The sequence below is a fragment of the Cataglyphis hispanica genome, chromosome 4 (assembly GCF_021464435.1).
Source record: "Cataglyphis hispanica isolate Lineage 1 chromosome 4, ULB_Chis1_1.0, whole genome shotgun sequence".
Taxonomy (NCBI): Eukaryota; Metazoa; Arthropoda; class Insecta; order Hymenoptera; family Formicidae; genus Cataglyphis; species Cataglyphis hispanica.
The window spans coordinates 822,371-848,511 of NC_065957.1; the positions used below are offsets into that span (position 1 = coordinate 822,371).

Below are 26,141 nucleotides of genomic sequence, written 5' to 3' on the forward strand. Positions count from 1 at the left end.
CACGTTGAATATCCACATTTCATTATTAACATAAATTTGTAGCTTTTTCAAGGTCATTTGTTACAAATTTTGGAATAACAAATTCTTATAATTTGTAGTAAGTCTCTTTCCCGCCTAAATAACTCTCGCGCATGGACCACGCCATCTCGGGAGATGGAGACAGTTCATGCACTCTCATACGCTATGGTGTCATGGCGTGGCATTGTGGTGGGAGATCATTCTCATGCGCGCATGAACTGTGCATGTATCGAAACGGAACGATCTTATGTGTTGGTATGCGCATCATGCGAGAAACGGAATGCACCCCTCAATCATTCCATGATAGGATTTTGTACGCATCACTATATTGTTAAGATTTTTCGTGTTTTTCTAACCTCATCAATTTCGTTCAAAACGTTTCTTTATTATCTCTAAACCGGAACATTTTTATTAGTTATAAGTGACAGTACATATATTGAAGAATCTCTGCTTTGTGTGTATATATATATATATATAATTAATAAAAAATGGGTAAGGAAAATGAGTCGGATGGTACGAAAAAAAGAAGGAAATCTGTGAATGCAAGCGGTGGAACGTCAATGAAAGACGGAGACATGTACAAGGTATATAAAAATTATAATTAGTCGTTAATTATAATAAAGAATTAAAAAATTAGTAACAATATATGTTGTTTTTGCTTCTATGTATATATGTAACATATATGTATAAATCTTTATCTTAGATAATAATAAATTATGAGGAAAAGGAAGCTAATGAAAGATTGCCCGAAGACGATTCCGAATGTTTCTTGGCGACCTGCGATAATATTCGAGCAGCAATGGCTAAGATAGTTAAATTGAAATCCAGTGGAGATTCAAATGTTTGTAACAATGCCTACAAAATAGCCATTACTTATTATTGAGCTTTCTGTAAATTTAATAAAGAACAAATGTGTTTCAGGTGAAAGATGAGATTCGTGAATTGCAAATTCAAACATGTCTGGCATTTGTAGAATTGAAAAAGCTAAATCGCATGGAAAAATTTCGTACTAAATGTGCACGTGATTCTCTTGTAGCTGCAAAAAGCAGTGTGGACAGTAGACATTTGCATTTACAAAATCTGTTGTATGAAGTGATGCATTTGAAGAAAGAAGTTGTCAAGTGCCTTCAATTTAAGTAAATCTTTTTGTTTTTATGTAGCGAGGAAAATCTTTATTCTTTTATTATCTTTAAATAAAGTAAAATAACTTTTTTCCTTTCTTTCAATGTAGATCCAAGGACGAATTAATAGAACTTGTTTCAGAAGAGGAATTTTATAAAGAAGCTCCAGAAAGCATTTCACGACCTGTACATAAATTTTCATATAACTACAATAAATTTAAACTTTTTTCTGTGATACATATGACAAATGTATTTTAGGAAATAACAAAAAATAATCCTCATCAATTGAGATTGGCTCGTTTGGAATGGGAATTGACGCAAAGAAAACAGTTGGCGGCATTGTGTGATGAACTGACAGAAAGCAAAAAGGCGGTAGCATCTAGCATTGAAACAAAACAAACTCGCTTGGATAATCTTGCACCACAACTGCATTCTATATTGGAGGTATGAATTTATTAGCGTAAACTATTTACATAAAATGTTCTTTTTAAATATTTAAATAAATGAATTTTATTTTTTATGTTTTTAGGCGAGCAAACCATTGCAAGAGAGTCTTGGATTGCCATTAGATAAAATTCGCCAAGAGCATCAAAAAGCTTTGTTACTTGCCTCAGCACTTTATGTATTATATGCAAAGGCATCTGCCTATAGAGATGCTTATGGTATAATTAATATATTAGATATAATTAAAATAGGACTTTGTTGCCATTGACTTAAAATTTTAATTTTATTGTTTCTTAAAATATCTTGTAGATAGTACATTGGTGGTCAAAGTGGAAGGTGATGAAGATGAAGCAAAACGTGCAAACAATCAGGATGGTTTGCAAGAATCTGATTCAGATCCTGAAAATCAATCGGAAAATATTGTAGAGGAAATGCCTGTGCATAAAAAGAGACATCATAGAGTATCTCGAGAAACTAGGCAGGAAGAAAAGCGGTTAAAACTTTTGCAACGACACCCATTACATGTAAAAATCATTATTACATTAAAAAGTAAGTTTTGAACATCTATGATTCATGAAAATTGGCTTGAAAGTTACAATCAAATTTTAATTTTATTTTAACATGTGGGCTCATATTCTAATATCAAAAACAAAATTAAACTAAATTTGAAATCTTTCTAAAAATCTTGATTTAAATCTCATTTTTGTAAAATTAACTTTTCAGATGAGACGAAACTGACTCTTTGCTTTTATTACATGATCTATTTAAAAGTCATTACAGTGGAGTCAAAACTCGAAACGGAAGACTTAGGAGGTATTAGTGCTGGGTATGTAAAATTACTTAAAAATTATTTAAAAATTACTTAAATTTTTTTTGTAATATTTAAATTTTCAATATATAGTTATGAGAAAGTATACTTTTTTTGTATTATTTGAGATAATTTTTTCAAATTGTGTTCAATTAATAGAGACATGCTGGTATCAGAATCGATTCTTCGCGAACTATATCCGCGAGATTCAGGATTGGAGAGTCCGAATCCTGCCAATCAGTATCAGTTGTCACGGCATAATTTGGGTTCTTTCTCATCTTTGGGATTAGGCATTCCTTACAGATGGGCACAAAGAATGGCTGGTTTGCAGTTTGTTTCATCTGATATGAATGAACAACAACAAAAGGTACATACACTTATATATAATTAAAATGTTAAAAATAATTAATTTAAAGTAAAATTAATATCTTTCGCTTTTCACATTTGTTAAAAGAAAAACAGTTTCTTTGCTTGTGTATAGTAAGAAATTATAAAAATTCAAAGTATTATTGGTTTATTGATATGATTAAATTAGCATATTTAATTAAGATTTAACTTTATTTTAACTTTATTTGTAGCTTACAAGTCAAGAATTGGCACAAGATTGTGTCGAAAGTGTGTTGAAAGAAATTAAGCGGCGTGTGAAAGCGCGGTTAGATCTATGTTCGGAGATACGACAACTGGAATCTGGTAATCTGTCAATCTTCATCAGCACGACAGATCCAGTGCCGCAAAAGATCTCAACCTCATTACACCGATTCACGACTATGACCTGGAAAAATTACTCGAATTATATTACTTCGCCAGCATTCTGCCAACAGGGATTAGTATCGTCCGTAGATATCTTCTACGAAGCTGTACTTCGTCGTGGCAGTAGTACGATTATTATTATTATTATCATATTTTTTTTATACAAATATAAGTTACATTCCAGACATTTAGATTAAAATAATTTTTAGGTGAACTTGTGGCGAGAATCGCTATTAAACCGGATTATCCAAAAATAGCACCAGTATTTAGTATAAGCATCAGCCCAATGGTACCGGCATCCGCCGATATCATCAGAGACATGGAAAGGGAAGTCAACGTGATGTGGACAAAATCCCCGACATTGACAGCACAGATACAACGGCTGAGGGCATGTTTTGATATTTATTTAGAAACTGAGAGTATGGCGCCAAAGGAAAAAATATTTTTCCATCCTGTGAAAGGGCGAACTCGCGCTCGACCATACAAGTATTTGTCACTTGGAGGAGGAATATTTATTCACCGTTGAATAAATTAAATTATTTGTATATATGTATATATTCTTTTATTTATTAATTCCCAAGTACTTACATAAAATGTTTTATTTCTTTAAGTTATATTAATTCTTAAATTTATCAAAAACTTAATTTTAACATTGATTAATATTTTCAAAATATGATATTATCATATCTTTTTAAATAAAAAATGTTGATCCCTTTATTACAAATAAATGTATTCTTATATAGAAATAGACGTAAGCGGCCGTGCAATTGAAGTCTTAGAAACGGTCAAAAGATATGTGCGTAAAGTGTTTCTCAACTGTTTATTCTCGAAAGATAACATATCGCATTCCTTTTTCATAAAGATGTTATCAGCTTTAATATAATTAAACTGTTTCCAAAAATTTTCCAATTTATCGAACGGCTCTGACATCTGCAAATAATCGTATTATTTAATTTTATTTCAATTGAATATATGCTTTTCTTTTATGTGTATGCAATAACCCACGTCGTTCGTGAAAGCTGTTCTAGATCCTGTATCGCGTAAATTGTATTTCTGAATCAGTAAACACGGCTCCAAACTCGAACACATTTTCAACAACGAAATCAATATCGAGCCCTTCTCTGAAATTCTTTTCAATTCCTACAAATTAAACAATCATATGATCCAAACTTTAATATTTATTAAATATACATGCATATATATATATATATATATATATATATATATATATATCATCATACACGCAATTTTTTTTTTCATTTAATTAGAAGTAGTTAATTTAAATGTAACTTTAATCAAAGTTTAATACTTTTATAACGCTGGTACTAATAATAGTCAATTTTTTCAGCTGAGTTGCATCCAACATTTGAGTAATAGAAAATGTTTGTCTCAAGCTTTCAATTCTCTTTCTCATTTGCACAATTTGATCCTTATATTCTTTTATACTATGTTCCCGTTTCTGTGATAACGCGTACATATCCTGTTTCAAATTCTTAATTGTGTTTTGCAACTGTATCTGCAGCTTTGGATATTGTGCCACATTTGCATGATGAGCATCGTCCTGTTCTTTCAAATATTCGTACTGCTTTCTTTTATCTTCTGTATTGTTCTCGTAATCGGTTATCATTTCGTTAAGTTGTCGCCATAATTTCTCAACTTCATTAGAAGCGTATTGCATCAATTGTGACAAAGAATCTTCCTTCTAAAATATGTTTGCATTATTATATTTTAACATCTATCATAGAGCAAAATATACAATGATAAAATATCTGTACCAAATATACAATGCTGTGTATGTTAATAGCATTTTGGATTTTTGTTTGCATCAATTTGTTTTCTATTTCTTTATTCTGCCCAAAAATTATATTCTGCAGTTGATCGCAGAGCTGTTTTAAATCCCTTCGTATTTTATTTAATTTGTTCATCTCATTAGTAACAATATGATTGCGTTCATGTGTGAAAGATTCATGTAAATGCATACATTTCTGTTTATATGTTCCTATGTGTAATATCAATAATTAGCAATATCTTTTTTTATATATGCACGCATATCCAAATATAAATTAATTTTAAAATTAGGATGTTATTTAAATTATTTCATTTAAAATAAAAATATTTAATTGCATGTTCTTATACTTTATATATATAACTTATATAATGTGAATTACCAATTATTAGATCCATAATTTCAATATGAGCTTCTTGTAATCTTCTGTGATCCATATCAGTTGTCTCTAGTTCGTTATATAAATGCCATATCATGAGATCTTTTGTCTTCATCATACGATCGAAATTTTTCCAAAGATACTCTACATTTTCATGAAGTTCCTTACATTTTATTCGGCGTAGAATGAATCGCCATTGTTCATTAATTTTTGCAGTATTTAATCGCGAGAACGCTTCCTCACGTTTCAACTTATTCTACATTTCATAAAATGATTTATTATAAAATCACATATTATCGCATTATTTATTTCAATTGCGTATTTAATATACCTTAGTAAACGCCGCAATCAATTGTTGCTTACGTCGTTTGCTTTCTAATTCTAATTCAGATCGATGCTGCAAGTAGCGAGCGCGTTCCTCGTCGCTCATGCGAGCTAATTTGCTTCCTTTTCCCTTTTTTTTCGGCATTTTACAACGAATTAATGTTTACACTCTTAAATAATAGATATTCAAATAGTTTATTCTTAACAAGATACAAATTTTCCGTAAGAATAAAGATAGTAAGACCTCTGTTACAGTCAACTAGATAAACACATGTTTGATCAATAATGTGTTGATCGAGTTCTAATTAATACAATATATTATGTGACGTATAATATATTATAAAAATTTTATTTGACCAAACTCTTTCATTTTGACTGGAATATAATATAAAATTTCTAATAAAAAATTTTAGTTGCTTTTATAAAATTTTATAAAAATATTTCCATATATACATATGCATAGTATTAAAGACTTTCTATATGTTTCAATAAGATGAAAATTTATATATTAAATATATTATATCTCTGTACTCTAGAATAACGCGATTGAAACATAATATATATATTTATTTATACATCAAGCAAAAATATGTTATGCAAATAAGATATTAATAGTACTTTTTTTTATAAACGTTTATAAAATATAAATGTCATATTATTTTTTTGAGACAATAATTTCATTGAAGAAAGAACATGTGCATATACAATAATTGTATTTGCAATATTAAATACTTTTTTATTAAAATTGTAAATAAATCAAGACATTGAGAGTAAAAAAACTATCAAATTTGCATTGATCGAAGCTCGCATTCTTTATGAAAATATAATATAATTGCCCTGCAACTATATTATAGTGAATGTATATAATAGTTTCTATAAGTTCTTTGTATTATTCTATTTGGTGGAAGACTTAAATGCAACTTGGTTAATAAATGCATTGATTTCTGTAAATCTCAATGATGAAATCAAATATTTGCATCAAATATTTTTTTGCAATGTCATAGCTCTAGTGTCAATATTTTCCATGGAAAGTGGTCGCTCTTTCGTCGTCGGTATGAAACTTTGAGTACGTCTAATCTTTTCGCTTTCTTTTAGAGGACGCGTCACGATTTGCGTTTCCAGTAGAAATTGAGCCTCTTCGGCATGTTTCACTTTTTCACGTGCGACGCGCAATTCAGTATCCAGATGCTCTCTTTCCATTTCCAGTTGTTGAAGTCGTAATTCGGCTTCTAAAAATAATAAAATTAAAGATGTAAAATAAAATACATTAAAAACTAAGAGACCATCTTTTGCATTTTAGAAAATTTAAGTCAATTATAATGGGTGAAGCTTTTATACACATAAAAGCTTCAATAAATTATATATTAACAAGAAGTAATAAAAAAATATTAAAAATAATGTTTAATTATATTATGTATAGATTAAATATTTTATTTTTTATAGATCTTATACCATGCAACTGCTGCTCGTTTTTCTGTTGCATTCGTTCAAATTCTAATCTTTTCATCTTCTCCATCTCTAACAATTCTTGCTGCTCCTGCTGCAGTTTTTCCAATTGCTCCCTTTTCTCCCATTCTTCACGTAATACTCTTGCTTGCAAATTTCGTACTATAATATATAATATATATATTTAAATTATACAATTCTACAAAAAATATTGATATAAATTACACAGTATTCTTACCTATTTCCTCGTCGCGTAGAGCTTGTTTTTCTTCTTGTAGCAATAGCTCTAGTTTCTGTTTAACATCTTCCAGTTGTTGTACTTTAGCACCTTCCTCTTTTGATAGAGCTTCTAATTTCCGAGCTTGTATTTCAGCAGCAATCCTAGCTTGCCTCTCATGTTGAAGTTCCAGTTTGGTCTCTTCTTTTTCTTGTTTAGTAGCCTAATAGTAACAACAAAGCAATTAGAAATAAATTGTTACTAAAACTATTAATGTTTTTTATTTATTTTTCTGCAAATTTTACCTGTCGCGAAGATCTTCTTTGATTGGCCAAACTCCTCTGATAGCCGATCTTCTCGCCTGAATGCTGAATGGCCGTTTGCAATGCTGCAAGCCATTGCAGCCTACCTTTGTGATCCTCTGCCACTAATTCTATACATCTGTGTTCAGGTGTGCTAAGAACAAATCTTCGATCAAGTTTCCCATTATTTGGCAGAGAATCAGCCCAACAGTTAGCATTCAACAATATTAATCCAGATGGTTCTTTTTGGTGTGGATCTTTATAATATGTCAATTCGCCAGGACGCAATACAAACCAGAAATATCGTAGTGTTGGCAATAAAAAACCTTTTTTCATCAAATAACCCTGTGCAACAAAATTGATAAAAAGAATTAAAATTTAATCTGTATATATATATATATATATAACAAAAAAATTATCATAATTTTCTTATAGTTTATATTTTTTATTTGAAATTTTAATCAATATTTTGATTTACCTTTTTCACTACATTCTCCACATAAATCTGATAAAGATCATCAATGGCTTCTGTTAATGCCACAGTGTCCAAGGTATTGCCACCACTGTACTTAGATTCGAGAACTGCTAGGAATGTGGAAAACCTTCCCAAAATATTTTTCATAAAAAAATTGCATTCTGTGTATTATTATTATTGATTAAATAGATAAAACATTACCTAAACATCTTGATAGCTGCTGATAGAGCAGAAAAATCCATAGCATCCCACTGCAGACCCAATGACATTGCCAGATGGGAAGCAATTCGCGCCACTTCATCGCCATGCATTGTTACCTTATAACACAAAGATAATATATTAGATATCTAATATAAAGAAATATACTTCTATTTACAAACAGATAAATAGCTAACCAGATAAGAATCTGTTGCATTGGAATCTGTCTCAGCCAGTAGACAATAAATTCTAAACAACTGATAAACACTGTGATTTTCAAAAACTGGATGGGATCTTTCCAGATAGTTCTTTCTGCAAACCAGCCAACAAATTTCATCTATTCCTTCCTCTAGTCTTTTCAATGTATGTATAGATGTGGCATCAGTTACAGAAGAGAATACCTAAAGCATTTAACAACTTCGCATTAAGATGAATACAATAAAGATAAAGTTAATACTCTAAATCAAAGATAGAAGAGAAAATATATCAAACAACTTGGAAAAATATATAAATACTTTTGACAAAACATTTAAAAATAAAAAAAATATAAATACATTTATATTTTAATTATATTTCTTAAAAATAATTTTTTGATGACTCATGACTTTTTTTTCTTGTAGAATATCTTACCTCTTTTTGTAAATAATACATGTACTGATCAAATGTCAAGTTTTGTGTACTCCGATAATGCTCTAAGCCTTTCTCCACACCATATAAATCCATCAATGTACCAATATTGGCTGTCAACACCTATGGATAGATTATCAATCGTGAAAGGGATATATTTTATATATACATAGATATATAAAATGAAGTTTATGCAATATATAAGACTGATGGGAATTGCCAAGATGTGGAGCTATAGGCTCTTTTGATAATCCTATTAATTCTAAAATTTCACCTTTAACTTTGACTTAGCGACTGTGTTGATATCATCGGCCTGCAGCGCTTGAAACGCATGCCAAATACTGTTGTTGAGGTTCTTGAACAGGTGGGCCATCGCGCTTGCTTAACTCGGTCGACAGTCTGTCAACAGGTGTTTTTCTTTATCCTCCTATCGCGCCCCAACACATCTCGTAAATATTCGTGAGCGCATATCTCATCACTTTCACTCTCTCTCTCTGTCTCTGTAAATGGTTCAGTTTTCCCTTTCTCGCGTTTCCCAATCCTATTCCTTGATAGAATTTTTATCATTTGCCGTAATCTCACGTTCTTGTACTAAAAATGATTATTAAGAATGACGCACATTATATGTTATTTCGTGTGGAGGCTTCTCTCATCCCCTCTATAAAACTGTTTCCTTTTTGCATCTGTGACTTATGACTTCTGTATCTTTCTTCACGCACGCGATTATCTATTTAAGAAAGAGAAAGAGAAGATACCGCGCTGTATTTCACGCATGCGCATTAAAATTCTATGTGCTGGAACAGCAGTTTTCATTGATTGCTGTCAATTACAATTTGGTTATGATTTCGACATATTGACGGTATGTTAAAATCAGCATGGATAGCTTTGTTGATTTTTCAAGTTTGCCTGTTTCGAAATACAGTTGGTTCAATAGGTGATAAATCACAAATATACAAGCAATGTGTAGCATTGTGTCTCACTAGGAATTGCAAAAATGGTAACAATTGATTTTATACTTTTTTTTCTCTCTCATTGTTATTTATTATTTCTCGATATGGATATTATATAATAATCAGACTTTGATATTCAAAGTATTTAACAATTTTTTTATTAATTAGAAAAATATTTTTTTTTCTGTTTTTTTTTAAATATATATTTTACAAGATTTATATTAAAGATATCAAATATATAAAGTTTTTGTGCTGCTTTTATTATATACTTTTCTTTATTATATACACATTTTTTTAGAATTTAATAAAAATATTTTCCCACTCATATCTTGTAATATAGAGAAGAGTTTATAGAGATAATATAAAGGAGAGTTTATAGAGATAATTAAATATTTAATAGTTTTTAATTATATGCATTTATGTTGCAGAAACAATTTTTAAAGAACAACCATCTTTGTCATTAATTTTGCTACACTGGTCCTGTAAGGAAGATTGCAGTTATATTTGCACATGGAAGACCGTTGATTCCTTTGTATCTCATGGTTTGAAAATACCACAGTTTCATGGAAAAGTAAGCAAAATGTGAAAATGTAAAACATCACATAATTATATAAGAATAGTATCTAAATGTTAATATGCAGAATTATAAAGTATACAGAAAATTATGAAATTATATATTACAAATATATAACAATATAATATAACATATATATATATATATATATATATATATATATATATATATATATATATACATATACATATAACAATATATATATAACAATATAAATTACAAAAATATAAATATATTACATAGAAAAATATTTGTTATACAGTCTGATGTTATTATATATATATATATATATATATATATATATATATATATATATATATACAAAAGTTGATTATATAACAAGAGATTAATGTTAATATTATATTAAATTTTATTCACATATGTAACATTTATAACATTCTATTTTTAAATAATTATATTAAATTTTACTCTTATAATATTTATAACATTCCATTTATAAGTATGATGCCATCATTTTTTTCTTTGTAGTGGCCATTTATTCGTTTATTTGGATGTCAAGAGCCTGCATCAGTTTTATTTTCTATGTTAAACTTTTATGCACATTGGGTAATGTATCGAAAATTTAGAAGAAAAGTAAATGGAACCAACCCTATGTTCTATGCTTGGCAATATTTCAGCATTGTAAGTATATATTTAAATGTTCCACACATAGTGAAGACTTCTCACATTTAGATTCTGTAATTGCAATCAATAAAAGCATAATCAGTTAACAGTATGTAATAATTAAATATAATTTTTAAATCTGTTTTATAAAAAATTATAAATTAATAATAAAAATCATAAATAAAAAGTAATAACTCTACTTTTCGGATATCTTATAAGTGATATATTTTTTCAATAAAATTGTCTATTGTTATTTTTCTTTAATCATGATATTTGCTAATTTTTACTTATTATTATAATTATATTAATTTTATATATGATTTTTAGTGATTAGTATTCTTCAAGCTTTAATTTATAGTTTTATTGCAGATATGCTTGAACGGATGGTTTTGGTCTACTGTATTTCATTCACGAGACAGACCATTTACAGAAGCCATGGATTATTCTTGCGCATTCAGTATGGTACTTACATTATTATATTGCATGCTCTTAAGGTAATATGCAATAGTTTTTTTCTTTTAGCATACAATTAATGTATTCTTAAAATATGGAACAGTTACTATTTTTAGATTAATTTTAAAATTGTATACATAATATTTTAGACTTATACAAAAATTTAGTCTGCAATATTAAATGGAATGTTAAATTTAATATATGTGTTGATTAATTTTAGGATAACATACAAGAATAATAAAGCATTTGTTATAATAACTAGCGGATATCTAAGCATTTTATGTATGCATTTATTGCATTTATGGTCAGGCAAAATTAATTATGGTTATAATATGATGCTTAATGTAACAATAGGTAAATTCTACATTGTAGTTTCAATATCTTTGCAGAAAAATAATTATATAATAATTATAATAATAATAATTATGAACATGAAATTTTTGTAATTTTAGGCTTGACGACCTTCGCGATAACAATGCTATGGTGGTATTTTAATCGCAAGTCTCATGTGTATTTGATCGGTTGGTTCAATACATTGACTGTATTTGTGACTTTGCTAGAACTGGCAGATTTTCCTCCTATTTTTTGGATATTCGACGCTCATTCCTTATGGCATGCTAGTACTATTCCTTTAACAGTATTATTGTATAGGTGAGAATAAATTTGACAGAAGTTTATAATTTTAATTATAGTATATAGTTATTGACGTTAACAGCATTGACTTCTATAATCTAAATATTATGAATTAGTTTTGCAATAGTTACACAAATATAACATCAAGTAATAATATATAAAGTTTGAATCTCTTGAAAATGATAAATTAATTAGTAGAAATAATAAATTAATTATTATAATTAATTATAGTTTAATCGCTTTTTGATTAATCTGAGCAAAAGTGATATTAAATGACAAGAATAGAAGTAGAAGGTTCTTTAGTATTAAAAAGAAGGAAAATGTATATATGTATAAATAATTATATTTTCATTTGTTTTACAGGTTTATGATCTCAGATTGCCGTTACTTGAAAATAAATTATAATAAATTACACATTTAGATTTTAATTATTACATACATTTTAATTATTACAAAAAAATTATTGTATTTTAAACATATGTGTAATAAATATCTTTTTATATAATTTTTACAATATATATAATCACTTCTAGACAACCTAAAAAAAATATTTTTTAATCATCTTTTTATAGATGTTTTTTTGGCGAATCGAAAAGCTGATCAAAAGATGTCTTTTTAGCTAAATAAAAAGTTCGATTGCTTGCTGCTAGGCGACGCGCTATGCATTATTTATATCGTATTTAACAATAAGTTTTAGTTATGAGAATTATATAAAACCTGCAAAGCGAGTAATAAGATCGTAAATATTTCTATCATTTTAGTTTTAATTTTATCAATTAAATGTTAGATTTTCATTTATTTGGACAGAAATTGTTCGAACAAGTGAAAATTGTTTTAATTTTCAAAAAAAAAAAAAAAAATAATCTTTTAAATAAAAAATCTTTAATTTTATAAATTAAATTTCTAAAATTAATTACATATACATATATTTATTAAGCCATATATTTTTGTCCACGTAAATATTAGGATATAACTATAATATAAATACGATATATGTACATCATATTTATGATAAATGGGAAATACAGAGCTTATCTATATATATGCATATTGATAAACTTATGCATATTACATGAAATATTCAATTTTGTTATATTTTATAACATTAATATAGACCATTTATATTAGACCTACAATATATATAATTAGAATGACTGAAAGATCTATAAGTCATTTTTAGTCATCAGGCTAAAAGAAGACTTACATTCGGAAGTATACTATCTATTAGTTTTATTTTTTCGTCAACTATTTGCTGTCACTAAAAGACTTCTTTATAGAAAATAAGTCATCTTTGAAATAACATGATACTATGTGATATATATAAATATAATTGTATTGGTTTAATCTAAAAATTATGAGTCATCAATATTTGTGCGAAATTATCGCAACTTAAAATGAAAATAAGTTAACTAAAATGTGGCTGATGACATCGATATAAATCTCGATAGAGTAGGATAAAGACCGATAAAGAAATAAAATATGGTTGTTATATAAATATTAAGATAAATTTTGCATTCGTTATCTTAATGATCGTTATCAAAAAATAATCATTATTAGTATTCGATTAAAAGACATTGTATATATAAAACGACGTAATTAATATTACTTGCCAGTCAGTCAAGTTTTGGTATGAAAATCAAGCATCCAGATATCAATATACAATAAACAAGCATGAGATTCGCCGTAGTACTATGCTTTTTGGCTACACTGTCTGGTTACACTTTTGGCTACATCGTAAGTTTTCTATAAAAAATTAAAATATAATATTTCTAGATTTTATTCTTTTCATAAAATATGCCAAAAAACATTTTAAATCTTGTATATAGTTTTGTCGATTAAACATAATAACATAATAAACATAATTTTACGAATTTATAAAAAAAGAAAAATAATATACATTTGCTCATAATACTTATTATTGCATTATCTTTCGATTTCAGATTAATGCTAATCCTGCATCAATCAATTTGGAAAATTTGAGGATTCGAGTAAGAAATGCAAAAAACGACGTAAATGATGTCATACGTCAACTCGATCTTCTTCGTGACAATGCTGAGGAGGATACTTTCACAGAAGTCACGGAAAAATGGGATGAAGAACAGAAAAGTTTTAGAGAATATAAAAATCTATTACTTAAAGAAATCAAGGTAATCATTTTAATTGATTTGCAATCGAGCAATACGAGTTAATTTTTTTATGAATTTATATTCTATTTATTAATCTAATAAATTATTAAAGATTGATACAAATTCTTAGATCAATTCGTCTTGGTAACCGAAGTTTCTTAAAAAAGTTTATATAGATAAAACAAAATTTCTTGATAATGTATAAAAAACTATAATTCATATGTAACTCAAAAGCGATTTTTTAATACAATTTTTAATCTCAAATCATATATTAAATAATAATATAATTATATGGACTGCATGTTAATATTTTAACAGTATTTTACCAATACGTCTATTTGTGTATTATTTTGTGCCTGAATATTTTTATAAGAATCTGTAAAAAAGATATCGTAAAGTTAATTATGCATAGTAATAAATCAATTTGTGTATAGAAATTTAAATGATTATGTCTTCCACATAGCGAATGCATGTTATTTATTATCAAAATATTGATATTTTTCGTCAAAATAATGTGTGCTTATTCAGAAATAATATTGCGATGTTTATTAAGATAAAATGTTTTTTATATTATAATGTAATTCTAATGTAAAATTTTATTATTTATTCTAAATGATGTTCTCAAATTAGAATCGAGAGTACAAGTTTATAAGAAAAAGTATGTAAATTTATTAAATAATTATCTAAAAGAAATTGATAATCGATATTTGATAAAATATAAAAATACGTAAATACATTAGTTTACGCGCTACATTTGTTTACTCATTTTTAGAAAGTAGAAAACACTGCTAAGGAAACAGGCAAGGAAATAAATCCCTCATGCCTCGAAGACGCTAATGAAGGCATCAAAAAATTTGAAGATGAAGCATATGAAGATGCTTCAGAATGCATTGATAATGCTGAAAATTCGATTCAGAGCAATCTCGGCTTTATAAATAATCTTATTTTGGTATGCTTTCATAATTGTTATTGTATATTACAATTACAATCAATGAATTACATTGAATAATTATAATATTGACCAAAATTCTAATTATATTAATTTAATTTATATTAATTAAATATTATATTAATTTCTCCATAGACTGGAAATGAACTGTTATCAGAATTGGACAGTATCTTTTTATCCTGCCACGATTACGATGAAATAAAAATGCAGAGTTGCATTATAAGTGATTTGGCAAAAATAAATGGTGACATAAAGAATTTAAGGAGAGAGACCACTTCCGCTGAAATTACTATCGTGTCCGTGTCCAAAAATGTTGTTCTACAAGCCACAAAATGCCTGCACAAGATTTATTCATCTGTACATTCGGCGGGTGAGCAGATTAAGTTGAATCTTAACCAGTGCAGTGAAAAAATCCAGACAACTACAACTCCAACTACGTCCGCTTCGACAGAAGTCACTTCGCCACCAGGAAATTTTTAAGAGATAATTGTATTTTCAATTATACTAATCATTGTTTAAAATTTGAAATGCAATATGTATTAAAACTATTAATTTGAAAAACATTGCTATGATTGCATGCTTTCTATCCTGAAACAAGAATAGTATAATTTATGTGCCCCGAAAGATTCTGTAGTATAGTATAAGAAAGAGATTTTATGTATAAAAGATATTAAAATAAAAGTAATTGCAACGAGAATTATTTGTCGATATGATTCCTTATTTATATCACTTTTAATCTTTATTATACGTTTTACGCAAGACAGAATGAACTGTGTCTTATCTTTGTATAAAAATTTTAATGTAAGCGCTCTTTCATGAAATTCCATTATCTAATCTATTGATTAATATAATCTATGATTTATTCATGCTACTTAATACAAGTAATACTATCGGTAGCTCATTAATATGCAATATATATACAGTACATATAAAAAAAATAAAAAGACATTTGGTAACAAGTTATGATGAATATTTCGTTATATAAGTTATACCTGTATGAACAAGAAATATTACATAGCGCTCAAATAAAAATAATTATAAAATTAAATAAAAAATTATTATTTCTTGATAAAAACTCAGTTATCGAATACACATTTACATAAATATTTGACATATTTGTATACTTTTGGTTTGATCTCTCAGAAAGATATTGGGGTTTAGTATAGATATTGGTTTTTAGTATAGATTCATAACAAAATGCCAGCAGTATGTCAACAAATTCAATTATGATTTTGCAACAGATTCTGGTCTGCTGCATTCTCATTAAGCTTAATTTCTGAAGGCTGGCCGATATAATATAACAGAGTAAATGGAGCAAAAATCGAGTATTGTTTGCTATTACGTCATGACAGTGGAGATGTAGCAAATATGGAATGAAGTCTGCGATATCAAATATTGATGACAGAAATGTGGCAGAAATCAAGTATGATATGTCGTTACATCGTGACGGTAGAACATCGCGACAAAAATAAAATCTATCTCATCCATTATAAAAGCAGAAACGAAAAGTCGAGCATAGCCTGCTGTTACAATGTGACGATGAAAATACGGTAAAGATAAAACACATTTGCAAGGCAAGTATTAAATAGATGAATCATATAGATGCGATAAAAACTGAATATTATAAATATTATTACATAAATATTTACGATAGATCGTCAGTTACTTGTAATTTTCCAATTATAAATATAATATGTAACGTATACATGTTGATCGTAATTACAGTCTATGTAAATAATTAGTATAGTTATAAATAATTAATTAAATATATAAATTTAAATTAATAATTAATTTATTAATAATTCGTAAATTTCAAAATTTGTATAAAAATTGAATTCTTATTTTTGTTTCAAGCAATCAATGAATTGATTAAAATATTGATATTAATAGTAAAATAAGCGTTAATAACATGATATTATATTGATAATAATATTAAAAAAATAACAAGAGACAAACATTGTAATTTTTAATTTCATTATAATATATGAGGGCAGATCATGCTGTTGCTGGAGTTCTGCCAATATAATAAATGTAATGCATAATTTGCAATACGGCATCTGGCAGACTTGACTATCTGAGTTATTAATCAATATAATTGCTTATCTTTATCTCTCCCTACTATTTCTCAAAGCTTGACAAAATATTTTTTATCACCCCGAATAAAAAGGCGCAATTAAAATTATACTTATCATAATTAGTGGTCGATTTCTCGCGTTAACAGAGTCACTGCTAAGTGATATCGGCGAGCAATCATGAATATTTATGTATCATTATGTCTTCTTGCCGTATTTTCAACTGTAAGTTCTTTCTTTCTTTGTATATAAAATTATTTATGATAGAGATACAACTTTTTATGTTATTCTTTTTTTCGCAGAATGTTAATTCAAAGCCTAATGATCAGCATCTAATATCTAAAACCAATTACATCATGGAACAAGATGATCAAAATGAACTTTTTGCACTAGTAAGTGTTTAATATATCATTTTTAATATTGATAGAATGTCTGTTAAAAAAAAAGTTATTTTAGATTTATTTCTTTATTAAAATAAAAATTTTGTTTTTATCGTTTTATTTTCATTAGAATTAAACAGACATTCGAGTCCAATAATTGATAGAAATTGCAAGTATTACTTGCTCAAAATCATATACTGATTAATACAACGTTCTTATCTTTTCATTGTCTACGCTACTGATCTATTATCAAAGAATTTGGGTATAAAGCATAGAGTGAATGCTGCAATAAGGAAAGTGGAGGATATTATACAACAATTCGAAGATATTCGTATAGAAATGGAAGAAGAGACCGTCATCACAGTCACGAAAAGATGGTGGGACCAAATGAACAACTATAAAAGTTTGGTCAATGAATTGGATATTTTTATGCGCGTAAGTAACAATTTGAATTAAAATGTCAAACTATATATAAATAAAATAATATTTTTTGTGATATTTTTAAAATATTGATATTGTATTAATAATAAAATAAGCGTTAATAAGATGATATTATATTGATAACAATATTAAAAAAATTATAAGAGACAAACATTGTAATTTTTAATTTCATTATATTATATTGTATTTTTTATAAATATAATTATGGCTGAAGTTACGAATGGCTTCCAACAAGTTAATACATATGGCAAAAGATGTCTTATGCAAAATGGGTTTATTAATAATTTGATGCTACAGTTTTTAATAATTTTTATATAAAGGAATTTAACATTAATTGGCATTGTACTTGTATAAATGCACCAAAATTCGTATAATTATATAATAATATCATGATATTATATCTCATAATATTACAAATATATAATAATAATATAAATATAAAATATATTAAAATATTATTTTATGTAAAATGTTTTATAAATATAATATCATATAATATGTGAGGAGAGAAAAATTAAAAAGAATATTATTTTAAACAAAAAATTACTTTTTATATTATGTTGTAATTATTTTGATGATCAAAATACACAGTTGTAGTTTACCAAAAATTCTATAAATCTATTGAATAACTGATTTTTTTTTTTTAAATCAAAGATTCGTAGCATTCGATACATGACATGTTTGATAATTGCAAAATATGGCATTCGATAAAACCTATAAATATACATAATGTGCGTTTGCTTATTTTAAAAAAACATTAAAACATTATTGTATTGCTATATCGATTTATCCACTTTTAGAGAGAAGTGAGAGCTGCTAAGGCTAAGGATAAGGCGAAAAGTAAGGATATACAACGCTGCTATGATACCAATTTTTGTGCCATAAGTCAGCACAGTAACACAGCATATAAAGCCGCAGAAAAATGTATAGAATCGGCTGAGAACTCTATCAAGGAGAACCTCGGGTTTATCGATGATCTTACCGCGGTAAATTCTTATTATTATTATTATTATGTATATATTAATCAACTTTTTGAAACAATTTTTCTAAATAATTAATCGATGTTCCAATAAAAGTTTTCTTTTTTGCGCATACATGTCAGTGCGGCAAAAAATAGCATTGAAATTTCCACTGATATATATATATATATAAATTTTTCAAAATATATGTGATATATATATATATATATAATGTTTTCAAAATATATGTGATATATATATATATATATATATATATATATATCACATAAATTTTGAAAAAATTTTTGTAAAAAATTGAAATAATTGAATAAGACTGAACAAAACGTATAATTTTTTTGTTTGTTTACATTAGACACTTTATTCTAATACTGTATTTGCCACATATACGCGAAAGAGGAATTTTCATCGGAAAACTGATGTAGACTAAACTCTAATCAATTTATATTTATATTTAAATATTAATTTCTTTTACAGTTAGGGCACACGTTAATAACAGAATTGAATGGTCTCGCATTAAAATGCCATAATATTGATAATAGCATAAAGGAAAGCTGCATTCTTACCGAATTAGCGAGCATTAACGACTCTGTGAAAACTTTTGAGGAAAACGCGAATTTTGTCGAGATAAACGCCTCGTCCGCATCTGATTATGTCGTTCTAAAAGCCAACAACAGCTTGAAGAATTTTTATAATTCGGCGGGCTTCGAAAGCAAGGAGGCCAAGTTGTCTAATTCCAGATGCATCCAAGATGTTCTGAAAAATAAAAAAAGTATGATTAACTATTTAGGGTCTACATGCAGAATGGTACGGATTGCTTCTGTTTGAAGTTTTGAGAGAAAAGGAAAGAGAGAATAAAAAAAAACCATATATATTCATTAGATTTAAAACATTTTTCTACAATTACGTATATCCTTTATATTAAAAAATAGCCTTCATTGTTAACATACTCTTGTCCATCTTTACTGTAAAGGTGACTTGCAAAAGATATGGATTAAAATAAAAACAGAATTGAAAAAACGAGAGATACTTGTTGGTATGTTTTTTTACTTACTTAATTCCGACTGTCCTTTATCGTGTGTGTTTTATATAAGTTCATGAAATCATTTATAAACGATATCATTATAATAAATCTTAATCTTTACGATATTTTTCGGATAAAATCTAATATTTTATCAAAATAAAGATAATATTATAGTATTCCTTTAAGATATAGCATTCTTCTTTCAATCTTTCATTATGACATAACATGTATATAAAATAATACAATTAATACAACATGTTAATCAATCGATTTATAGTATCAACCTGAGTGATAGTAATTAAAATAAATAGCAGGACTTGTAAGATTAAGTTCAAATAATGCATTTGTTAATGCAATCTTTGTTCTTCAATTTTGAATGGATGCAACTATATTTCGAAACTTTTGTTAATTTGAATACAAAATGCGAAATAGAATGTGGAAGAAATACGATAGTAATTCGAGAATATTTACAATAAAATCGAGGAATTCCTGATCCCAGATAATCATAAAAAAGTTAAAACAAATAAAAAAAGTATAAAAACTATGTTAATTTAATGCTCAATGCGATATAGAAATTCATCGATTTGTGACGCAATATACTAATCTAACACGTTTATCAAGAATAATATATGCATATTGCGTGCAAATAAGAATTTTTTTACACTATTATATTAAACATATCACATTAAAAAGCGTTTAAACCAAAAAAAAATTTTATAATAAAATTTTGTAATATATTTGAGATAAATAAAAATATTTGAAAAATATTGAGAATGTATTTTTCAAAAAGATTCGCTTGCAAATATCTAATCATGTTTTACAAAATTGGTTTTATTGTAATAAATTTGCAATATTAATTATTTTGTTTTATTATTATAAAAGCTTTTTATAATTTAAAAACAAGTTTAAATAAATTGCCTAGAAATCTATCTAGGCAATCTATGAATTTATTAAATAATTTTTTAGAAAATACTAACATTCAATAGTAACACATTTGCTTATTGGAAAACATAACAGTTAATAAATTATAAAAATTACAATGCATTGGTTTATTTAATGTATTATTTATTCATTCATGATTAGAAAGAAGTCGAAGCCGTTAAGATGGCAGACAAGATTGCGCCGCTATGCCATAATGTCATCAGAATAAAAATCAGGAGTAATCTTGATTTTATTGATAATTATATTTTAGTGAGATATTCGATCATTATCAGATTTTATTATGTTCTCTATGATAAATAATTAACAAGTATTAAATTTTGATTATATTACTTCACATAGAATAAATATATATACGGACTGATAACAGAATAACATTTTTTAGGACTTTTAAACATTTTCAAATTGCGAAGCTGCATCATTAGTCAACTGGGAATAAGCAATGTCGACATAAAAAACTTATTAAACAATATTGAAACAAAGTTTTTCTTGTGGTGTATTTCAAATAAATAAAAATAATTGAAAAAAACAGAGGAATTATATATTTTTAAAACGTTTTAAAAATATATAATTCCTCTGTTTTTTTCAATTATTTTTATTTATTTCAAATATATTACAAAATTTTATTATAAAATTTTTTTTTGGTTTAAACCTCGGTTTTTTACAAATATCCTTAGATATGTTTCGCAAAATTGGTTTTACAAATGATCTTAAGAATCTGTCATTAGCAGATAGTAATATGCTGTTTTGGGGACATTCTATATTTATTAATTTACGATTTAATAGTTAATAGGAAATATGTTTTTTATACAAGTTTAATTCATGATTTAGTGGAGTAATAGAGTTTATGATTTTTTTATTAACAATAAAAAAATTTTTTTTTTTAGAAATATAAGCATACAAGGTCATTAATACACAAACGTATATTGGAGTATATAGGGTATATGTATATATATAAGGAATATCTATATGTCTCAATATGTTTATAAATAATTCATGTGTTAAAACATTAAGAACTTCGTGGACGTTATTCTTTAAAAGCAATAACTACGCGCAATGTTTGTTACTTTACATAAGAATCTCACTTCTACATTCCTTCAATATACATAAATTAGATTTTTATGTAACTATAGTAATGGTACAGCAAAGATAAAGTATGACGAAATTTCATTAATAAAAACTTATATGTCATAAATATAATTTCTTTGCCATAAGTCAATATTATGTAATAAATGCAATAAATTTTCTGGGAAAAAAATGTTTGTATAACTTGAAATTGTCTATACTGTCTACACTTGTCTACACTGTGATATCTGGTTTAAAATTTAAAAAATAAAGTGTTATGCCAAATATAATTACTTGTTTAATCTGAAAATTAAATTTTATTGAATAAGTATTTCACGAAATTCTCGCGGTTTATGTAGAATGAAAATAATTTGTTAAATACATACAACTTGTCATTATGTTATCAAACATACATAACTAAAAAAATTGTTCAATATAGATTCTTGATAATACTTGATAAATATTAGATTAGCCAATTTGATACATGTACAAATATTTTGTATCGCTAATGCGATTAAATTATTTCGATAAAACGATTATATAGAGAAACTGTTTTTGTAATTTTACTACCTAAAATAAGATAAATATCAAATAAACATTAAACATACATATACGTTAGTAGATTAGCGGTATTACATGACTATTTACTTAATTAAAAAGAAGAAGAAAGAAAACCTTGATATTTATAAGACTTATAAGATTTTGTTATATTTATCAGATTTTATTTTTGTATTCAGATATGAAATAATGTTTAAAATTTACTTAAAGTATTTTTCAATATATTATATCACATTTCAAAATACATATAGATATATTTATATACATATATTTTGTATACTAAAATGCATAATAGACATACTATACTCTGTCCAACGAGAGAATGACTACATTCTGCGCATAGGCGGGCAAAGTGGGGACAGCGTGGCATGCTTCTCGGTACCGTATTTGTAAATACCTTGCAAGTACTTTGCCTCCCCTTCTTCGGTGACCTGCGCGAAACAGACGAGTTTTCATCCGATCTGTGGTCAGTCTCTCATTGGACGGAGTATATGTATGCAGGGTATTTTAGATTAATGGGAACAAAACTTGTGTACAGATAGAGCGGACCAAACTGAGTCGAAAAGTTCTTTATCATTTTTTTGTATAACGCTTAATAAAAGAATTATTATTGAGTAAAATCTGGTCAATCATCGGCGATCGTTAATCGGGCGCTCTTCGATGAGCCACGTGTGACAGAGCGCTCAGGGGCGTGGCTCACCAACCCTCGGCTAAAGATCAGCGATGATTGGCCAGACTTTCTTTAATAATAATTCTTTTATTAAGCGTTATATAAAAAATGATAAAGGACTTTTTGACTCGGTTTGGTCCGCTCTATCTGCACAAGTTTTGTCCCCATTAATCTGGGACACTCTGTATATGTGTACAGGTAGTGCTCTCTGTAGGCATCTTTGTTAGCATATCTCCATTTAGGGCCGATTGTTTCAATTTTTCTTGGTAGATTTACCCATTATCATATCAGTTACCCATTAGATAAATGTCAGTAGAAATCTTTATTCGGTGGTTGAAGTAGCGAGTAACATTATCTCTTGGTAATTACAATTTAATCCAGGTTAACTTTACCAATAGATGAAACAATATTTATTGATATTTATCTAATGGTACACATAATGTAATTGACAGGTAAATCTATGAAGAAGTTGGAACAACCGGCTCTTACGTTTCCTTTTATAATTTTCACAATCCAGTTTTTGCAAAATGTCATACGAAAAATCAAAATATCTCTCGCAATATGGATTTGAACATAAAAATGTTAAGAGTTTTTTTTATGGGATTTTATATCCAGATCTCTAAATAAAAATCTGGAAATGCGAAAAAATCTACTCCTTCCAATGGATATATCTTATTTATATATCTTATTTATACAAAAAATTGTGATTTTCATATATATTTCATATATCACATATTTCATATTTGTTATATTATATAATAATTTAGAATAAATTATTATATAATTAAACTTTCGTTTCCGGTATCTGTTATATTCGAGTTATACGATTGCGATAGAATATTAGAAAATATTTAATGCGAAAATGTGAGAGAATATACATATAAAAGAAGAAAGGTGTAAGATAGTGTGAGTGGAGAAAGATCCATTTGGACAGAGTGCGATTGGACACAACCATTTATATCGACCGGTTTCTGGATAAAAACCAACGCGGCCTGTGCGTTCCGATATTCACTGTTATTATTAAAAATCTATAGTTTACATCACGTGTACTATAGATTTTCAGCAGAATATTTTGGAACGCAGCCACGATTGAACCATCAAAAGACCTCATTTTCAATTGGCTAATAAGTATTGCGTCCAATTGATATTACTCGTTAAGACTGCGTTCGAAAACATCGCCCACGAGCATAGTTCTACCTTTGTTCAACTTTTAGTAAATAACAAAGATGGAACGGCGCTGTGCGTACGTGGATGATGTCTCCTATCGTAAGTATGGGAAAAGGAGGGGGATCGGGGAAGGTGGAAAGAGTGAAACACTAAGTATCGATTCTGGTATTCATATAGTCCGTTCTTGATTCCATTCAACCAATGAAATGGCCGCATCTTAATGGCGTTTTCGAATAAATAAGTTAATCCAATCCGGATCAATTAATCACTATATTTTACTATTAATTCAAGGTTTTAATTGGCAGAGACGCTGCAATGACGTCATTAATCTCTCTCAGGGCGATTAAACCCGCTTCAAAATCGCTATAAATACAAAATGATTTCAAAATGCTATGCGATCGGTTCATTGGTTGAATGGGATCTTAAGACGCAAGATCACACTTGAACAAGATCTTGAATATAAGAATTATGAATATTGGTCTAATGGCTTCTGCGCACAAGACGCGGAAACGTTTCCCGTGCGGCAAAAGGCTGTAGCCAATCAATTTTTCGTTCTAATGGAAAAGTTGTAAGTTGATTGGCTACCGCGTCCTTTTGGTGCGCGGCAAGTATTTTCGCGTCCTATGCGCAGAAGTCATGATGGCTCCTGTACATAGAACGCGACAAAAGGCGACGCAGTAGCCAATCAACTTACAATTTTTCCACAAAAGCAAAACATTGATTGGCTACTGCATCTTCTTTTCCCGTGCGGCAAACATTGCCGCGTCTTGTGTGCAGCAGCCAATATACAAATCGACAAACATATGCTGATGTCTCTTCGATTATTTCGATATTGTATACAGGGTGTCCGAAAATTTGCGCAACACCCTTCAAGGACAGGTAGAGGGTGTTATTCTGAACAGAAAAGTCCTGTATCATTTTTTTCTATAACGCTTAACAAAAGAGTTATTATTGAGTGAAGTCTGGCCTATCATCGCCGATCTTTAGCTGGACACACGGTCGGTGAGCCGCGCGCCTGGTAGTGTGCGTGAGCGCTCAGATGTTTATGACGGCTCACCGACGTGCGGCCGGCTGAAGATCGGCGATGATAGCCCAGACTTCACTCAATAATTCTTTATTGCCGTTATGAAAAATGGTACAGGACTTTTCTATTCAGAATAACACTCTCTACCTTTCCTTAAAGGGTGTTGCGCGAATTTTCGGACACCCTGTGTAACAATATCTGCTGCATAAGTATAACATAACGTGATAACATTTATGAGTATCAATATATATATATATTGATTGAGTTCAAAATATTCAGTCTATCGCGTTTGAATTCATATGCAACAATTTTTTTATATTTCATATATAACATTTTTTATATTTCAGTATATTATTAAATATTTTCTTTAAATATTTATTTAGAAATTTATTTAGAAAATTTATTTAGAAAAATTCTTAAAATACTAAAATATTTATGCTATTTTATAAATACATGTAAAATATGTGCATATGTACGTATGTACAAAATTGATATATATATATATATATATATATATATATATATATATATATATATATATATATATATAATAATAAGGAGAAGCGACTTATATATTCTTTTTAAAGCAAAACAAAGATGATTTTCTAATCTCTGAAAGT

General features: G+C 27.7%; 6 protein-coding genes across 6 annotated transcripts; 4 read left to right on the top strand and 2 right to left on the bottom strand.

Annotated features, from left to right (window-relative positions):
• Positions 1–175: 175 nt before the first annotated feature.
• On the top strand, positions 176–3,690 carry LOC126848892 (THO complex subunit 5 homolog). The gene is made up of 11 exons (XM_050590187.1): positions 176–602; positions 722–859; positions 940–1,154; positions 1,250–1,325; positions 1,398–1,583; positions 1,669–1,801; positions 1,893–2,132; positions 2,307–2,409; positions 2,551–2,758; positions 2,970–3,267; positions 3,351–3,690. The coding sequence occupies exons 1-11, from the start codon at positions 507–509 to the stop codon at positions 3,665–3,667; spliced, it is 2,010 nt and encodes a 669-aa protein (XP_050446144.1). The 5' UTR covers positions 176–506; the 3' UTR covers positions 3,668–3,690.
• On the bottom strand, positions 3,685–5,807 carry LOC126848894 (dynein regulatory complex subunit 2). Its single transcript, XM_050590189.1, has 6 exons — positions 5,638–5,807; positions 5,310–5,562; positions 4,917–5,140; positions 4,451–4,843; positions 4,147–4,281; positions 3,685–4,071 (listed from the first exon to the last, which is right to left on the bottom strand). The coding sequence occupies exons 1-6, from the start codon at positions 5,773–5,775 to the stop codon at positions 3,877–3,879; spliced, it is 1,338 nt and encodes a 445-aa protein (XP_050446146.1). The 5' UTR covers positions 5,776–5,807; the 3' UTR covers positions 3,685–3,876.
• Positions 5,807–9,573, bottom strand: LOC126848893 (differentially expressed in FDCP 6 homolog). Its single transcript, XM_050590188.1, has 9 exons — positions 9,170–9,573; positions 8,899–9,018; positions 8,466–8,669; positions 8,272–8,387; positions 8,074–8,197; positions 7,599–7,940; positions 7,315–7,516; positions 7,083–7,238; positions 5,807–6,859 (listed from the first exon to the last, which is right to left on the bottom strand). Exons 1-9 carry the CDS (start codon positions 9,266–9,268, stop codon positions 6,609–6,611), a joined length of 1,614 nt encoding a protein of 537 aa, XP_050446145.1. The 5' UTR covers positions 9,269–9,573; the 3' UTR covers positions 5,807–6,608.
• A 48-nt stretch (positions 9,574–9,621) lies between these two features.
• Positions 9,622–12,634, top strand: LOC126848895 (post-GPI attachment to proteins factor 3). Its single transcript, XM_050590190.1, has 7 exons — positions 9,622–9,892; positions 10,274–10,416; positions 10,909–11,061; positions 11,413–11,537; positions 11,717–11,850; positions 11,949–12,147; positions 12,493–12,634. Exons 1-7 carry the CDS (start codon positions 9,757–9,759, stop codon positions 12,548–12,550), a joined length of 948 nt encoding a protein of 315 aa, XP_050446147.1. The 5' UTR covers positions 9,622–9,756; the 3' UTR covers positions 12,551–12,634.
• Positions 12,635–13,711: 1,077 nt separating this feature from the next.
• Positions 13,712–15,895, top strand: LOC126848897 (uncharacterized). Its single transcript, XM_050590192.1, has 4 exons — positions 13,712–13,863; positions 14,070–14,276; positions 15,028–15,204; positions 15,340–15,895. The coding sequence occupies exons 1-4, from the start codon at positions 13,801–13,803 to the stop codon at positions 15,682–15,684; spliced, it is 792 nt and encodes a 263-aa protein (XP_050446149.1). The 5' UTR covers positions 13,712–13,800; the 3' UTR covers positions 15,685–15,895.
• Positions 15,896–17,387: 1,492 nt separating this feature from the next.
• Positions 17,388–20,093, top strand: LOC126848886 (uncharacterized). The gene is made up of 5 exons (XM_050590173.1): positions 17,388–17,501; positions 17,579–17,668; positions 17,912–18,091; positions 18,898–19,083; positions 19,552–20,093. Exons 1-5 carry the CDS (start codon positions 17,457–17,459, stop codon positions 19,900–19,902), a joined length of 852 nt encoding a protein of 283 aa, XP_050446130.1. The 5' UTR covers positions 17,388–17,456; the 3' UTR covers positions 19,903–20,093.
• The last annotated feature ends 6,048 nt before the right edge of the window (positions 20,094–26,141 follow it).

What these genes read in the sequence shown, in the direction of transcription:
- LOC126848892 (XM_050590187.1), top strand. Translation starts at nt 507, where the DNA reads ATGGGTAAGGAAAATGAGTCGGATGGTACGAAAAAAAGAAGGAAATCT. An exon ending in AAGACGGAGACATGTACAAG is followed by an intron (nt 603 to 721) that starts GTATATAAAAAT and finishes TCTTTATCTTAG; the next exon opens with ATAATAATAAATTATGAGGA. An exon ending in GTCAAGTGCCTTCAATTTAA is followed by an intron (nt 1,155 to 1,249) that starts GTAAATCTTTTT and finishes CTTTCAATGTAG; the next exon opens with ATCCAAGGACGAATTAATAG.
- LOC126848894 (XM_050590189.1), bottom strand. Translation starts at nt 5,775, where the DNA reads ATGCCGAAAAAAAAGGGAAAAGGAAGCAAATTAGCTCGCATGAGCGAC. An exon ending in TGATTGCGGCGTTTACTAAG is followed by an intron (nt 5,563 to 5,637) that starts GTATATTAAATA and finishes TATGAAATGTAG; the next exon opens with AATAAGTTGAAACGTGAGGA. An exon ending in AATTATGGATCTAATAATTG is followed by an intron (nt 5,141 to 5,309) that starts GTAATTCACATT and finishes TATTACACATAG; the next exon opens with GAACATATAAACAGAAATGT.
- LOC126848893 (XM_050590188.1), bottom strand. Translation starts at nt 9,268, where the DNA reads ATGGCCCACCTGTTCAAGAACCTCAACAACAGTATTTGGCATGCGTTT. An exon ending in TGGAGAATGTAGTGAAAAAG is followed by an intron (nt 7,941 to 8,073) that starts GTAAATCAAAAT and finishes TTTGTTGCACAG; the next exon opens with GGTTATTTGATGAAAAAAGG. An exon ending in TCTACGCGACGAGGAAATAG is followed by an intron (nt 7,239 to 7,314) that starts GTAAGAATACTG and finishes TATATATTATAG; the next exon opens with TACGAAATTTGCAAGCAAGA.
- LOC126848895 (XM_050590190.1), top strand. Translation starts at nt 9,757, where the DNA reads ATGTTAAAATCAGCATGGATAGCTTTGTTGATTTTTCAAGTTTGCCTG. An exon ending in CTTGGCAATATTTCAGCATT is followed by an intron (nt 11,062 to 11,412) that starts GTAAGTATATAT and finishes GTTTTATTGCAG; the next exon opens with ATATGCTTGAACGGATGGTT. An exon ending in GATGCTTAATGTAACAATAG is followed by an intron (nt 11,851 to 11,948) that starts GTAAATTCTACA and finishes TTGTAATTTTAG; the next exon opens with GCTTGACGACCTTCGCGATA.
- LOC126848897 (XM_050590192.1), top strand. Translation starts at nt 13,801, where the DNA reads ATGAGATTCGCCGTAGTACTATGCTTTTTGGCTACACTGTCTGGTTAC. An exon ending in GTTACACTTTTGGCTACATC is followed by an intron (nt 13,864 to 14,069) that starts GTAAGTTTTCTA and finishes TTTCGATTTCAG; the next exon opens with ATTAATGCTAATCCTGCATC. An exon ending in TTATAAATAATCTTATTTTG is followed by an intron (nt 15,205 to 15,339) that starts GTATGCTTTCAT and finishes ATTTCTCCATAG; the next exon opens with ACTGGAAATGAACTGTTATC.
- LOC126848886 (XM_050590173.1), top strand. Translation starts at nt 17,457, where the DNA reads ATGAATATTTATGTATCATTATGTCTTCTTGCCGTATTTTCAACT. An exon ending in TTCTTGCCGTATTTTCAACT is followed by an intron (nt 17,502 to 17,578) that starts GTAAGTTCTTTC and finishes TTTTTTTCGCAG; the next exon opens with AATGTTAATTCAAAGCCTAA. An exon ending in AAAATGAACTTTTTGCACTA is followed by an intron (nt 17,669 to 17,911) that starts GTAAGTGTTTAA and finishes CTATTATCAAAG; the next exon opens with AATTTGGGTATAAAGCATAG.